The sequence below is a fragment of the Echiichthys vipera genome, assembly GCF_963691815.1.
Source record: "Echiichthys vipera genome assembly, chromosome: 10".
Lineage (NCBI taxonomy): Eukaryota > Metazoa > Chordata > Actinopteri > Perciformes > Trachinidae > Echiichthys > Echiichthys vipera.
Genome location: NC_139835.1, coordinates 24,881,805 through 24,898,705, shown reverse-complemented (window position 1 = coordinate 24,898,705; position 16,901 = coordinate 24,881,805). Strand labels below are relative to the sequence as shown.

General features: G+C 43.5%; 1 protein-coding gene across 2 annotated transcripts in view; it reads right to left on the bottom strand.

The window, feature by feature from the left end:
• Positions 1–16,901, bottom strand: part of itprid2 (ITPR interacting domain containing 2) — a 35,196-nt gene that overhangs the window by 2,315 nt on the left and 15,980 nt on the right. For both annotated transcript variants that reach the window (XM_083921268.1, XM_083921269.1), the window contains 13 exons: positions 14,919–15,066; positions 14,400–14,460; positions 9,991–10,098; positions 8,537–8,888; positions 8,134–8,356; positions 6,768–6,819; positions 6,186–6,268; positions 2,315–4,171; positions 1,481–1,540; positions 1,132–1,256; positions 930–1,044; positions 607–666; positions 133–444 (listed from right to left, as the gene is read on the bottom strand). In XM_083921268.1, the coding sequence (XP_083777394.1) occupies positions 133–444; positions 607–666; positions 930–1,044; positions 1,132–1,256; positions 1,481–1,540; positions 2,315–4,171; positions 6,186–6,268; positions 6,768–6,819; positions 8,134–8,356; positions 8,537–8,888; positions 9,991–10,098; positions 14,400–14,460; positions 14,919–15,066 (3,556 nt within the window). The remainder of the gene's footprint in view (positions 1–132; positions 445–606; positions 667–929; positions 1,045–1,131; positions 1,257–1,480; positions 1,541–2,314; positions 4,172–6,185; positions 6,269–6,767; positions 6,820–8,133; positions 8,357–8,536; positions 8,889–9,990; positions 10,099–14,399; positions 14,461–14,918; positions 15,067–16,901) is intronic.

The window sequence follows — 16,901 nt, the reverse complement described above, 5'->3', positions numbered from 1 at the left end:
CCAACTTCATACTGAACGTACGTACAGACATGAAAGTGGTATCAATTTGCTCATCTTAGTCGTACATAATGACAGTAATAAACTTAAGAGTTGACTCTTACTAGTAAAGTAAAAGTGCTGATGGATTGTTACCTGTCTGATGAGCTGCTGCAGGTTCCCCGAACTGAGTCCTTCTGCTGCTCCCTCCTCCTCCTCTGACACTTCTCCTCCTCCTCTGTCCCTCTCTCCCTCCTCCTCCTCCTCGTCTTCCTCAGTGTGTGTGTTGGGTCGAGGAGGGGGGGCTGGGTTTATGTTAATTGATGCCCGGTAGACGCCTCGTTTATGCTCACCATCTCCTCCTCGGACTGGACTCGAGGATCGGGAGGAGGGGTCCGTGGAGGGGGCGTGGTCGTCGTAGCTGAGCTCTGATTGGAGGAAGAGCTGCTCTCTGAGGAGGTCTGACACCTGGATGGACAGGAGAAGTTTGTAAGTCAAGACAAACTTTAGCATCAGTAGCTATATACGAAACGTGTGTGTGTGTCTGTGTGTGTGTGTGTGTGTGTGTGTGTGTGTGTGTGTGTGTGTGTGTGTGTGTGTGTGTGTGTGTGTGTGTGTGTGTGCTCTGACCGGCTCCATGGCTTTCAGCGCAGAGGCAGACGACAGAGTGTCAACACTTCTATGGAGATCCTGAGGAGGAGAGTTGGTCACAGCACATGAAGGTTATCGGTTTAAAATCACATAAGTTGTCTCAGCTGTCTCAACCAACCAACCTGGTTCCTGACCAGACAAACGCATGTATATATAGTAAATATACGCTTTGGTACTGTGTGTTTATGCTTTGAAGTGTGTGTTGTGTGAGTAAAAAAATAAAGAACCTTGCTGCGTCTATATATGCGTCTATACTCTGGTGTGTACAGCACATAATCGGTGTCTTTTGTGTGTGTATGTACCCTGTGTTTTGTTGTATGTGTCAGATCCATCAGTCGGTCTTCCAGCTGCTGTTCCAGCTGCTGAAGTTCCTCTCTGACCGCAGACCTCAGAGCCTGAAGTTGCTCCATCTCCATCCTTTAAACACACACACACACCCGGTTTGTTTAGTATTACATACCATCACAGTTCGGATTACTGTACAACGTGTCTTTGTTTGCTCACCTGTCGGCAGGGCTCAGGTGTTTGTAGACCAGAGCCTGCTGTCGGATGATTGACAGCTCCAGGTCCGTCATCTGACTGCGGAACAAGTTCAGACTCTGCTTCTTCTGCTGAAACTCTGCCAAAGGCTGGACACAGAGAGCGAGAGAGTGAAACAGAGTAATGACAGACTTAGTAATGACGCAGACAGAGAAGGGTACTCGTGATTTAGTGTTTGTGTCATGGAAGTCCAGTAAGAGTTGCACATGATGAGGTTTTAAAAGACTTTAACTGCAGAAGATGGGAATCCCTGCTGGATTTAACTCTCAAGCTAACCCACAAATATTGAAGTAGTGATGAGGGAAGACAGTACCTGGTGGCTGGGCACAGCAGCTCTGTGCTCGCTGAATGGGTCCGGAGTGACGGCTCGTTTCTAGATGAGAGGACAGTGATGTCATGATAGGAAGTTGAACACGACAAGCTGACGAAAGGGTAAGTTGGAGCTATACACGTTTTAGATCTTGGTAGATTTTTAACTTTGATTATATGTAAACTGGAAGAAGGATTTTAGTCACTGGACATCTGGATCTTAAGTTATCAGAGAACCAAGCTGAGCAGCAGATCGGCTTGCAGCCTTGCAACCTTGCATTGAAGGAATCCTAACTAGGCGAAGCTAACTGCGAAGACAGCAATGGTGGTGAAGGCAACAACTCCCATCTTTCCATGCTGTGACGTCGCCAAACGACACATTTTTCTTTTAACTGAGAAACCCAGAAAATCACATATCGTGTGAAATATGCTTATTCGCTTTCTTGCTGAAAGTTATACGAGAAGATTGATACTAAGCTCATGTCCATATGCTAAATATAAAGATACAGTCTGAGGCTAGTTAACTTTAAAGACAGAAAACATAGGGAAACAGTCCAAAGGTTAAAAAAATATATATCCACCTACCAGCACCTAACACTTACTAACTAACTAACATGTTATTTCTCCTTTCTCCCAATCAACAAATTGCCACCTTACAGGGAATATGTGCCCAGCTATGTTTTGGTCAGGAGCTAGTCCCAATAAATTGGTACAACATTAAATTAAACCAAAGTAGAATTACACTGTAGTTTTCATTTAAAGATAGAAGGACTACAACCACAACAGCCTTCAGCTAAAGTGACAAGAGTTTAAGGGACTGGGACTGAAGAGGACTAACCTGGCTCAGACTCTGAACCGTTCCTTTGATGTCATGCAGGACCCTCCTTAGCTGCATCTCAGTGCTGGACGGGCCCTGGCTCGGTCCTGGACTAGGAGAAGCATGAGGAGCGAGCCCCGGGTGGAGGCTGTGCCCCGGGCCGAGTGTTGATGCCATTCCTGGGAAGAAGCCTGGAGCTGGAGGAGCCACCCCGGAGTGGAGGCTGTGTTCTGGGGCAAACAGCGGATACTGATTGACGGGGTGGTGGAACGCCAGGTGTGGGTTCATGTTGTACCCATGGTAACCAAGGTAGGATGAGGCAAACTGCGAGCCGTGAGGAGTGGCATGGTAAGGTGACTGATGACTATATAGATGACTGTAGCCCTGGGGGTGCATTGCTGGAGTTCCCTGATGCATGTTGCCCAGATTGACGTGATGAGGATGAGCAGTGGAAGTCGGGGGCTGATGCATGTTGGAGAGGCTGGCGTGCTGGGGGATTGTGGGAGCTGTGTGTTGGTAGAGACTGGCAAGACTAGAATGGTGGCTCATGTGATGGTGGTGAGGGAGGTTAGGAAGACTGGCGCATGGATGGAGATGGGGAGAAGGGTACTGTGGAGGAGTGTTCAGAGGGAAAGAGTACGGGCTGGGACTTGGATTGGGGCTTGGGTTAACGTACTGAGATGTGGGATTGGGATTAGGATAACGGAACATCATCTGCCCTTGATTCCAATTTTGCTGGTTTTGGTTGGCGCCCGTGTTCTGTTGGAACTGTCCCGGCTGCTGCAGATTGGAGGTGAGATCGGGGACGCTCTGGGTGGTCCAGGAGCGGCCTCCTGGTGACCAATCAGGGGGAGGGCTGGAGCTCTGCAGGGAGCAGGTTGACCGCAGCAGGTAACGGGGGATGGGTTTAGGTGGGATGGCAGCTTCTGTGGGAAGCCTTGGTGGTTGGTTGACAGAGTCAGACGAGGAGGTGGGGTTTATGATCAGAGTAGACAGACAGTTGGTTTGTCCTTCCTCTTCCTCCTCCTCCTCCTCTTCCTGTTCATCACCCCCTTCGGCCTCCTGGGCGTATTTGAAGGAGTACTTGGGCTGCGTGCAGGACGCCTGGCCTTGCCCAAACTGGATCCTGACAGAGGACACGACCCTGGAGGGCAAGAGAAGTGAGGAGGGCAGGGAGGAGGACCTCTGCAGAGGGATACCACGTCTTCCTCGACCTCTCCCTGGAATCTGGGCCGAATTAGCGGACTGGGGGTCGACTCGCTGCACACCCCGGGTCAGTTGGTGCTGTTTGGCTCTGTACAGAGCACTAAGAACCGGAGAGGGTGGAGCAGGAGGAAAACAAAGTGAACCAGAATCCTCCAAAAATGTTTGTTCTTCTGGGGCAGTGTGCTCAGAACCCACTCCCTCTGTGGGTGGTTCTGTGTCTGTGACGGTCTCAGTCTGGTTCTGGTTGTGTTGTGGTTCTTGTTCTGCAGCAGACTGATTCTGGGTGTGTTCTAATTCTGGTTGTGGTTCTTGTTCTGAAGCAGGCATACTCTGGGAAATCTCCTGTTCTTGTTCTAGTTCTGGATCAGTCCGGTCCCCACTCTCAGCTTGCTCCTCCCGGGTCTCATCCTCCTGTGTTTCCATCGGCCTGTTCCTGGGGAGGTGGTGGGCCGTGTACTGTGGAATCTGCTCTGATCTCCCATCATGGTCGTCTTCCTCCCTGGAACTGCTCCTCCCATCAGCCTCAGCAGCAACACCAGGCCCCGCCTCTCCCTCTTGGCCGTCTGGCAGTACGAATGCTGGTTGGTCCATTGCGAGGGGCGTGGCCGCATCTAGTGAAGGGTGTGATGTCACAGTGGTCTCGCTGTCACAGCTGTCACTGCTCTCCTGCACCTGGAAGGAGAAGTCAGATCCCTATATTCAATAAGAGTACCAAAACAGTGTTAGAAGACTCCATTACAAGTAAATGTCCTGCATTCAAACTCCTTAAGTCAAAGCACAGAAGTAAAAGTATTCATTTTGTTGAAAAATGGCCCTTGTGATTGATATATTATAAGATTGTTAAATTATTATTATATTGTTACTGATGCATTCATGATTAAGCAGCAGTTTACTGTTGTAGCCGGTCAAGATGGAGATACTTTTAATAACTTTTTATACAGTTTCGTTGTTTCATCCATCGGCTCCAAATCTACGGAAGGTCACAAGATCAATCTGAGGGGTCATGAGACGATTAATGAGAGAAGAGGAAAAAACAACGTTCTTCTACACTAATGCTTTTTTTTCTTATCTCTGCTTTTTGGTGAAATATTGGATCATTTTATCTTTTTTGAAGACTTAAACAGTTGTCTAAATGAAAACAGCTGACAAGTTTAGTGGAAAATCACATATAACTCATCTAACAAATCTAAAACACAACACTGCTTTAATTTTTAACAATGCACTAATTTGATAAGCTTATCACGTTTTTATTTAAAATGTTCCTCTGAAAAGTAACTAGTTACGGAAGCCATAAAAGGCAAGGTGAAAACTTTTTTTTTTCAGGCATTGTTGGTCAAAAATTTTATCTCCTACGTATGAGATACTGGATCGCCTGAAACACGATAAATAGGGAAGTGAAAAGTTCAGCAAAATGCAGCATAAACAAAATGTTTTACCTTTGAGTGAAATGCAAATGTATTTAAAACATAGTGGGACTGCATAGGTGCATGTGTTATTAAGTTAAGTTAAGTACACACCTGGACATTATTTGTATATCCCAGCTGATGTGTGATGCTGATGGCTGTTACACAGAACGTCTGTGTGTTTTCATTGTAGCCGACTGCTGTTGTTTTTAGGTGATTTGAGAAGATAAATACAAGATCTGCAGCACCAGTCAAAAGCTTGGATACGCTGTTCTCATTTACCTTTGACTGGTAGCCTACTGTATGTTTGCACGTGTAAAATTACTGAAATGCCGCAGAGTAAGTAGCATAAAATTAAAATACTCCATGAATGAACAAGTATGTTACTTAACTACCATAGATGTACTCGGTTACTTTCCACTACTGCTTTTTAGTAACTACTAGTGACTGGTTATTATAAATTAAGTTGTTACATCTGCATTACTGTAACTATGAAATTCTTTTTATCGTGTATTATCATTTAAATGTATGTGTGCTTACGTCTGCTTTTTGCAGATGATGTCGTCGGTCAGTGACCTTCAGCACTCACTGGATTGGTTCGCAGCAGAGTGTGAAACAGCTGGGATGAGGATCAGCACCTCTAAATCTGAGGCCATGGCTCTCAGCAGGAAACCGGTGGATTGCTTACTCCAGGTAGGGAATGAGTCCTTACCCCAAGTGAAGGAGTTTAAGTACCTAGGGATCATGTTCACGAGTGAGGGGACGATGGAGTGTGAGTTTGACCCAGGACTAGGTGGAGAGATTATTTCTCAACGCTGGCCTGGGAACGCCTCGGGAACCCCCAGTTAAAGCTGGTTAATGTGGCCCGGGAAAGGGAAGTTTGGGGTCCCCTGCTAAAGCTGCTGCCCCCACGACCCGACCCCGGATAAGCGATTGAAGATGAGATAAGATGAGATGAGAAGTGTGCTTGAGCCCTAACTGCTGAATCTGATGTGTGTCTGACATATTTTATTAGCTGAACCTTTCTCCCTGCAGACATTTAAGTATCTACAGGAGCTGAAGTGGTTCTGCTTTTTTTTTCATAGAGAGAGAAATGTTCCAGACATCCTTACAACGTTTCATTGCACATCATTAAACTATGTTCTTCCACGTGTGATTAATCTGCAGGGATGTTCCTCCTCTTGGTGAGATAAGGCTCTGACTGGAATTATATGAGTAAGCTCAAATAACTCAAAGGTCAAAGTTGGTGCTCTAAACTGAGACACAAAAACACACAAACAGACCTTGAGGTAGCTGTTGGAATCGGCGGAGGGCTCCTCAGCAAAACCACTGCTGTCTGACTGCTGACTGACTGTCCTCAACAGGTCTGAGAGAGGCAAAGACAATGAAACATTATGGTTATTCCTGCAGTACCCCGTCTGTCCAGCTGGTGGCAGAGTAGAATAATTTAAGCTTGTAGCATTAAGAGATAGGATAGCCTGTCCTCACTGAGATGTAAGTGAAATGAGACACAGGAAACATTTTTATTGCATACAGAAAGAGGCTGCAGATATAAATTCTCGTAGATACACTGGACAGGAATGCAGCAATGTGCCAACAAAGACAGGCAAGAAGACGGCGATGAGGAAGTTAACACAGAAGTAGGGTTGAAGAGGTTAAAAAAATGTTCTTTGCAAATGTTTTATGAAGAAAGGAAATGCCTTCCACACATGTTTTAGACTTCAAACATGCACACAATAAGTTTTGGGTGAGTAACACAGAATGTCAACAAAACGCTTGTTCGTTTACGAGAAAACACCACAGGGCACATTGGAGTAAAGTCAAACATTAAGGTCAGAAGTTGAACACAGTGAATGTGAACTCACCAGTGGCTCTGGAAGCTTTGGGCGGCAAAGCCTCGTCTTCGTTACTCTGAATCTAGAGGAGAAACAACACGCAAAATGTTAAGGACAGAAACTTACACTGGGTCAACATAGACCTTCATCAGGCTCTGCACCAGGTATGAGCCATTGAAAAGGTCAATCCACTCTGGTTTTCACTGCATTTTTTGACATTTGCGACTTGGCAGTCTGACAAACGCTACAAAATTGAGTGCTTTCTTTTTTTCCCCGTCAAGTGTAAGCTCCACAGGAAGCCGATCAAAATCACAGAAATCACAAATATATTGTCAACTTATTACCTTTACCCATAACAGTGAATTTTCATCATTTTCACTGAGTTTCAATATAGCATTTGGGGTCATGAACTCAATAAATCAATAAATAAAAACAATGATGATTTCTTCCTGTATATTCCACAAGGGGTCTACTGTAAAACTTTTTTTGTTCAGTTCATTTTCACATGTCTGATGTTTCACTTCTGATGTGAATCAAAGTATGTTCGGATTACTCAGAGGAGTTTTGTATGAATTTGACTGCTAGAGTTAGTACTAGTCTTTAATGACCACAGGGGGGCACGGATGTACATATACAACACACACACACAAGGATCATTTTGTCAATGTGTGAGTGGAAAAATGGACTCGACAACCCAGGAGATCATAAACGCCTCAGTGATTACGTTTCATGTACAAAAGTCCTATTCCCAAAAAAGACAATATTCCTACTAAGCTGTTTACATGGCTAAGGAAAATTAATATTCCACTAATATTCCTGTTTACATGCAGCCAACTAAGAAATTAGGTGATCTTGTTAGACGGTGTTAACACAGCCTCTCTCTCTTTCATTCCTTCAACCAACTTCTTAAAAAGGTCAGCGTTGCGATGTTTGCGTTTATCAAAAAACCTGTGGATATCCAAGTCTTTTATAATGTTCAAAAGTTTGTGTGTTTCTCCTTCTGCCCAGAAAGGTGGGGCTTTTTTCTTTCGAGCATGCATCTCTACTCCAGCCTTGCAAACTGTTGATTCTTTGGTTTGTGTTGAAACCAGCTCTGGCCATAAACAGGCAAACAAACAGCGGTAAAAACACAGATTTAAAAGCATATTCAGAATGCTCTGTATATACGTCCAAAGACTTCTCCTAATTCCTGAATAATATCATCATATGCAACGTGTCTTAATCGGAAAATGCATGTGGGTAGTCATTGTGTTTGAATCAGAAATGACAAAAAAAAAGGGCATCGGTGTTGACATGGTGACCCGGGAGAACATTACACCTCGTCTTGTGTTGGAGGAGTCCTGAGATCACAGAAACAAGACTGAAGAACCCAGGAGAACCCAGGAGAACATTGTACCTCCTCCATGTCGAATGAGTTGGTGTTTTCCGTGCGAAGCTGAGCCAGCTGGAGCGGGGCCAGGGTGGGAGGAGCTTTGTCTGGGGTTGAGCTCAAGTTCTTCTCCTCTTCTTCTTTGACCGCCTGGGTTCCTTCCTCTGTTCTCTGATCGGTTGCCTGAGAGTTAGCGGACTCTGGTTGATGCTCTCCATTGGCTGCAGGTCCGGTTCTGCTCTCTTCAGGGCTGATGGGAGATGAGATGTTCAAAAGTTGTTGATAATACTTTTGTACTTACTGAACTCAGGTACAGTATTTGTACACTGTTGTAGTTTTATTTAAAAGGATCTGAGTACTTCTTCCAAAACTGCAAACTTGTTTAAAAAATCAGCTAGCTAACATTAGCTATCTATCTGTCCAGCAGTACCTGTCATCTCCATCCCCGTTGGTTTCCTCAGTAACCGTTGCCAGGGAACAGCTGTCTTTCTTGCGCATGTGTTTCTGGTTGATCGTCTCCACCTGAGGGTCTGGATCGGTACTGCCGCCGTCCTGTTCTGGACCGGCAGGCGCGTGACCGTTGGTGTGTGTGTGATCAGTAGTGGTGTGTCCGTTCTGCTGCGTGTGTTGGTTAGGCGAGTGCGCTGCAGGCGACCCAGAGGCGGCCGCAAAAAGGTTGTGTTTGCTAATGGTTTTCTTGAGGAGTTTGGCGACGTTCCGAACTGCGCCGGTCCTCCTCGGAGAAGGAGACGACTCTTCACCTTCACCTCCTTCACCTCCTCCTACAAGACCAGCAGATCAGTATAAAAAATGATCATTCAAATCATTCAAATGTTTGATTTGTCAACATAAACTGTGACAGAATACATCTGTCAACTAACTTTGTGAGTTTGAGTTATGGTGAGAGAAAATTAGATGAAATAGACAAATAGTGTCATTACATTTCGACTGAATATCGTTGACAAAAGTATTTAAGTCATTCAGCATTTTATCACTCTACCTTTGAATAAGCACAAAGTCAAATCATACAAATATAAGAAACAGCCTGTCAAACTGTATAACTTTCTTGAAAGTGATAACGATGCTTTTTAACCTTTTCACACAACATTTAGCCAGCGACTAATTGATGAAACTCGTGTCATCATATGTGCAGATAGTCAACACTGGCCGTTAGCGATGTTCAGTCAATGCATTGGTGCATCTCTAAAAAGTGCTCCTGGTTTTCTTTGACAATTACGAAATTAAAACTAAAGTAAGATGGAAAAATTGACTAAAAGTGACAAAAATTCATGTGGACCTTTGATCTACTGTAAGGACTAAAGGCCTCGCACGTCAGTATATATTTTTTTCAAACTTTTCTTCGTCACATAAAGCAACATATTTTCTTCCGGAGTAAGGTAGATCTTTCACCCTGAATAAAGGCAGGAGGATTAATAAAACAACAACACGGAAGCTCCAAATCCGATTCAAACTTCTCAAACTGTAATCCTTTCAACTGTGACAAAGGCACACCAGATCCACTCCTTCAATTCTTACCTTTCACAATAAAAGCCCTAGACTGCGTAACTGTTGAGCCGATGTGGCAGGCCAATCGCATCCCATCATACATCAGTATGAATATTTCACATTTTTGTATAATTTATCTATCACACCCCTAATGTGTAAAGGCCTTAAGACTATGAATTAAAAAAAATAAATAATATAAAACAAAATGACTGATTATCCATTTCTTCAGTGATTCAACTTTTGGAAAGTCATCACATGATTAAAGCAAAGTCCCATTCAACTGTCATTTACAAAATGCAGTCTATATTTATCACATACCCTCAACGTTTTGTTTATAGTAAATAGATATATATAGATATATGCGGTTGCCCTGGTTACCTTGGTCCTTGGAGCTGATGCGTTGGACAGGGTTACCAGAAACTTGACTATAGAGCTGGAAGAACTCGTTTGCTACTGTGGTCAAGACCTCGATCTGACGGAAACGACCTGAAAGAGAAAGAAACAAAACAAATAAAGTTACAAAGTGCTTCACAAAGTCAAAATAAAGACAGAAGTAGGCAGGCAGTAGAAGGCAATTTAGTAACTGAACTCTTCCTGCTCTGAGCCAGTTAATATCTCTGCTAGTTGGATGTTTCCTGGTGTCTCCGTGCGTGTTTTTAAAGCACTCCCTCCACAAAAGACATCCATCCTTCGAGGTCATTGAGTTTCATCTTTAGCCTCATGAAGACAGAGAACACTTATTTTTCTTCAGGCCAGAATAAACTCCACTCAATCCAATTAGGTGGTGTCAGCCACTTCAAACAAGACAAACTTTGTGTCCAAAAGTACTCCCTATGCACGATCTAGTGCTCTGCAATTATTTCTGCAATTTTATTTGATTTATTTATAGCGTCCAAAACTTATTTTCTTTGGTTGTAAATGAATCACAGCTCTAACAAAAAAAAGAAAAAACACATTTTATTCTTGAAAATAGAAATACCAGCCATCCCATTTGCTGATTCTTACACTTGTTTAACAAAAATAAGACTTTGTGATTCAATAACTACTTACAGTAAAAGACTAATTAGCAAAAAAGCTTCATGTTGGGACTGGACACAGACGTCAGAGCCACTCCTCCCTCCTCTTATGTGGTTGTGTAAGTTGAGCTGTCAGTCTCGTCTCTAACAGGATGATGACTTGCATACTTTCCTTCCTTCCGCACTCGTCCCTCCTCCCCTCTATCCCTCCATCCCTCGCTGTCTAAATACTTGTCAGTCTGTTATGAAACACCGACTTCTGTCTTTTGTCTGTCGCCCCGTAAACGCCACATAACTCGCTCTAATGGGATCGCCTGAAATACATATCACTGGCCCGCTTTTACTGTCTCACCTCTGATCCCATCCTGACCTCGAAAAAGCATGTGGTTGGTTTCATTGGTGGGGGGGGGGGGGGTTTGGTTATATCACTGTTGCCATGTGAAAATCTCCCAAAAAATCACTCTTATTTAATCTCAGATGGACGGAAACTTCTTCACTGGGAGGGAGAAAATGGCCGTAACTAAAAAAAAAAGACTTAATTTACTCTAGTGCAATAACTACATTCACACCAGTGCAATGTGTACATCTATTCTAGTGCAATGCAAACTGTTATTCTAGTGCAAAATTGCAATGGATTTATGGATTTTACTTATATAAATAAATAACAAAACCTTGAAGTTAAAACACAGTAACCACATGATTGTGTCCAAGCTACGAACCAGTCCGTCATACAGTTGAGTGTCACATCTGGACACAACTACAGAACATGAACCTCTCATTCAAGCAGCTGTGTGTCATGATAGTAATGCTGTGTGAGTCTGTTTCCTGCTGACTGCTGACTCAGCACGAACGCTCACTCTAAGAATCCTACAACAGGAAGTGAGGAATAAGAGAAAATGACACGGACTCCCTATTTTTTCTCTCTTTGTCCCAGGAGATTCTTTCTGATGGTGAGAACAGAGCTTACATAACAAACAACAACAACCACACACACACATGCACACACACACACACGCACACCCCACACACACACACGGAAGTGTCTGGGAGCTGGGGAACCGAAGGAACAGTATGAGAATGTTCTGGAAAAGAAATAAAGCTTCCAGGAACCACAGACTGTTAAAGGAGCAGTTCACCTAAAAAACAGGTCCTGAAAAAGCTGCAGTGACACAGATCACTACATCTTTTTCATAACGTTAGTTTGCAGTTACTTTTAAATCAAACATTTACTACATCAGGCTTAATCGGGAAGAAATCACGCAGAATTTCAATGCTTCTTCTGTGCGTGTTAATGTTCTCTGGTGCCACAGAGCTTGCCAATTATGAAAATAGTCAGGGCTGCAACTGTTTTTCAGCAATAATGTGAATACGCCAGCTCTGCTTCGCTTTCACACCACTTACAAACCACGCCAGAGATTCCTTCTTTTAAGGCGGTCTTAGCCCATTTGTTTAGTTTGCACCAGAGATCGACTGACAGCTTCCACACCAGCCCAAACAAACTGAACCAAACAAGCAAACACACACGCAGACTTTGTTACAACTGAAACCAAACAGGAAGTTTAAAAACACCCTTGAATGACTTGTGCAGGGTTAATTCACCTTTTCCAAAGTCACATTGCAAGCATTTCAAGGTGCATTTTCATGCTTTTCCAGCACCTTAACGCTGTGGTAAACTACATATTTTTATACAGTACAATACTCAGTATTTAGTATACTTAGTGTTGCACTTATTCATCACATTAAATTAGATGTTTTTGACCTATAAACAACCAATATGATGTTTTGAGACAGCAACAGAAATATAATCACAAACTATTTAGACAATCCGTTACTCATCAAAAGTAATTTTTCATGCAATAATGTCAGAAAATGCTTCTTTTCTCTGTGTTAACTCATTTATGTCATTATCATATAACATACATTTTAAGAAGTTTCAAGCACTTTATGAAACCAGCACCCGTACTAACCCTGCTTGTGTCCTGCAGGTGCCAAAGCTGAACATTCTTTCACAGTGTGTTTAATTGATGGACATTAATTGAGTGCTACAGTGAAGAAGCTGTCTGACAGTGAACAAGCGTTTCTTGAGCTCTGCCACTTTTTCACAGTGGGCTTTTAAATGTGCTCTTGTTCACCGGTTTCTCGTCATCATGAGTTGGATTTCTGCCCGTCAGACTAAATGTTGGCCCTCTTCTCTCCTCCCGACTCAGTTCATTGCGCTTCATTGTGCATGAGACCAAACAGATGGTGACTCATTCAGTTGTTATCTGCAGATAACAAGAGAAAATACTCAAAGAATGAATCCGCACACAGGATTTTGGCAAGAACATGCCCTAACTCTAAAAAAAAGTGGCGGCCCTCATAAGGTCAGTAAAGCCTCGTTTCCACCGAGCCGTCTGGTAAAAGTTGTTTTTCCATAGTCAAAAGTTGTGAATGGTACCAATAGAACTATTACGTCCTGTTTTTCATTTCCCCTTTGTTGATGTACGTCGCACACTGATCTGATACTAAAAAGGTGGAGCTTGAAACACTGCAGCCCACTGATTGGTGCAGACGTCCCTCTGCATCTTCTGTGAAGAAGAAATACAGCGAGAGCTGGATGGAGCACTGAGGAATGAAAAGGTTTTTCAGTTTGTTTTTCAATGCTTCTCTGTCCATGGCTTTTACCAGCGCTTAATTACAGTTAAGAGTACTATCTGCAGTGGAAATGCAAATCAGATCTAGTGTTTATGTACATGTCCATATGCCTTACGTACGGTTCTAAAGGTACTATAATGAAAGTGTTTGATGGAAACACGGTTTAAGATTGACATAATTGGTGCCAAATGTAAAAAAAATGTAAATCTGCTGCACTGAACATAGAAACCACAGACCAAATGATCGACGGCACAAACTAAAGTCCACATCGAAGTGCAAATGTTTAGACTGATCGACTAAATGACACCTATTACTGTCTCTTCAAACAAGCTGTGACCAGTGTAATGAGTTTCAAACTGGCCAAGACACCCATCGAACTGTCAAATCAAACTTTTGTAGACCTATCGTACATTCATCTATGGAGTGATTCATCGTGTCACACACAAAGGATCTTCAGTTTAGCCTTCTTTTTTTTTTTACAGCACCAAGACAGTTAAACTGTCAAGAAGAAGAGAATCAGCTGTGTGTGTGTGTGTGTGTGTGTGTGTGTGTGTGTGTGTGTGTGTGTGTGTGTGTGTGTGTGTGTGTGTGTGTGTGTGTGTGTTCGTGTGTGGTCGTGTGTGTTTGAGTGTGTTCGTGTGTGTTCGTGTGTGTTAGTGTGCTCGTGTGTGTGTGTTCAATTAGGCCAGTACCTTCATGCAAACATGAGTTTGAAAACAAAAAGAGGCCAGGATGTTAGCAGAGCAGGTCTGTGTCTGTGTGTGTGTGTGTGTGTCTGGGAAAAACAGATCTTTGTCTTTGCTGGCTGTGCTGTCCAGGCAGTTGGCAGAACAGCTAAAAGAGCTGAAGGACCCCACAAAACACCATAACGATACACACACACACACACACACACACTCAACACACTCAACACACTCAACACACTCAACACACTCAACACACTCAACACACTCACACTCTTTGAGCTTCACTTCCTCTGTCTACAGTTTCAGGACATGAACCTTCTAACACTCATGCGGTTAACCCTCCGTCTGCAGTAAGGAGCTGTTGTTGCCTTCCAGCAGAACATACTGTTGAGGACGCAGTTACACTGTCATAAACAGTCATAACCTCTGGAGGCAGTACGGGGGTACATACTAGTCAGAGCGTAGTTGGGGTTCTCCACTTCCATGCGCTGCATCTGAGCTCCCAGGTAGACCTGCAGGTGAACCACAGGAAGTGATGTCATTATTAAACAGTAACAGTGATTAATGGTGGAGTTAATCCCGAATGACACCGCTCGGCAAAACTAAACAGAAAGATTTTTGAAAGGAGTTTGGTGCCACTTTAGTCCAAAGTCCGAACTGAAATATCTAAACAATGGATTGCAAAGATTTTGTAGAGATGTCTATACTCCAGAGGGGAGGAATCCAAATGACTTTCATCATAATAATCCCCTGAATTTTCCTCTGACCCCACAATGAAGAGTTCTCAGACTAAATTTAGTTTGGATTTTTAAATTGGGTGGAACTGCGCGGTAGCGAAGGAGTATGTCTTTCACACCAATGACCAGGGTCGGACCAGGGTTAACTGACCCGTGCTCAATCCTCCACCTCCTTTTAAACCAAGCCACTCAACATGTTGTTTCCAGTGTTAACACGCTGCTGTCTTCAGTACCTTAATGTCGATGCCTCGCGCTATAGAGGAGTTGTTGAAGAACCTGGCAGGAACCTTCGAGGAGAGGTCAGGTTCCTCTCGACCAAAGCCAAGATTTAAGAGGATTTCCTCGGGGTCCTCCTCGTACAGGTCCAGCAGCTCTGACACACTGTGGACACACACACAGACAGTCAGTCACTTAGTCGGCGAGTCAGTCGGTCGGTTTGTCAGTTAGCTGGTGAGTTAGTCTGCTGGTTAGTTTAGTCAATCTAACCGCAGGGTGAGGAGGGTCTCCTCTGGTTGCGCCTCCGACTGCTCCAACACCTCTGAAACACTACGAAAACACAGACAGCCAGTTAGTAAGTCACACACAGCTTTCTGTTAGTGGGTTAGTCTGTTAGTGAGGTAGTTTAGTTAATGGCTCAGCCTCTCTGGAAATCGCAAAAACGCTGGCCCCCTCCCCCAGCTCCTCAACACTCCCACCTAGAGGACGTAGAGACCAACAGAAACCTGACCATAGGATCAGCCCCTCCAGGAAACTTGCAAAGTTGTTTTGTGACTATTGGGGCCCCAAATGACCCAATTGGGACTCATTTTGCAGCAGCTTTTCCAAAAACCTACAGCCATTATCATAAGTTGCTGCATTGTTAAACAGGTGCTAGTCATTTGTAAAAAATGAAAAATAAAACCCACTGAACTCGGAGTTGCTCCCCAGGTGCTTCACGGCAGCCCACTTCTCCCAATGCGTAGGATGAGTTAAATGCAGAGATTGAATTTCACTGCGTTGTGATGTGTACAGTTGCGTGAAGCAGAAAGTTTAAAAGGTTCCAGGGAGAGAAGAGTTCTGAGGAATGTCGTGTTTATGGGCTTTTTATGGCCATACATAAATTCTTCATTATAGGCATTAGATAGTTAACAGGAGAAACTAGGCCATAACACACAGCCTTGGGGTAAAGTGTTCCAGGAAAACAAAGTCCTCCCCATTATAGTTACTAGAAATGGGTAAAGATTATTTTCGCATTGTGAAATTGGTGAACATTCTTTGAGTTTTAAATTTTGTGACTGTTTAAAACAAAATTGCAAGATTGTGATTAATGTCAACAAACATATTAAGGGTTATCTCAAATTGCAGGAATTGGTTTTGGTATTTGCATTCATTCACAGATTCCTGGAGGGACTGTCTGATGTAGAAAACCTGGGTTTGCATTCTGCCCTGCCAAAATAGTGCAAGTCTTCCTGACACCCAGAAACCTGTAAATCCTTCAACCGGCTGCAAAGATCGGCCACACTGAACACAGCCCAGGAGTCTCTCAAACCTTGAGTCAACAACACACATCAGAGGATGGACAGACCACTATGAACCATTACACACACAATACACCATTCACCTCCAACTGCTGGAGCGCTTCCCAAAACCCTGACACCATCAGCCCCCTGCTCTGATTTCATCACCACTCATCCATCACCAATAATAAATCAACCTTCCAAATAGGCTTTGCACCACAGACACTTAGTTCAACAGTAAATCCTGATGATGCACCTCAGACAATAACACACTTAATTCATTGGTTTATTGAGCCCACCTGCAGCGATGGAAAGAAAGTTTAACCTCCCGACTTTCTGACAGAGCAGTGATACTGTGAGCTGTTATTATAATTCAAACCAGTCAAATTTCAGTGAGAGGAGCTCTGAGAAAAGTCTTCTTCACGTCTTTGGGGTAAAGTCACACATACGCAGAACATCTCCTGTATTATATATATATTTCGCACTGGTCGAAGTTTGCCAAAGTTGAACTCCACGCGAACTTGCTTTGCAACGCCAAGGAAAAAATTTAATTCGCCCCTTCGCTCGCACAGAATGGAAGTGAACAGTAGGCAGTATTTCTCTTGTGCATGATAAAGAGAAAAACTTTAGTTAAGGCCCATAACAATTTTGATTTTTAATTAAGCGTTTAAAACAAACCAACAATGACATACAGGATGTCATATCTTCTCAAAACTTGAC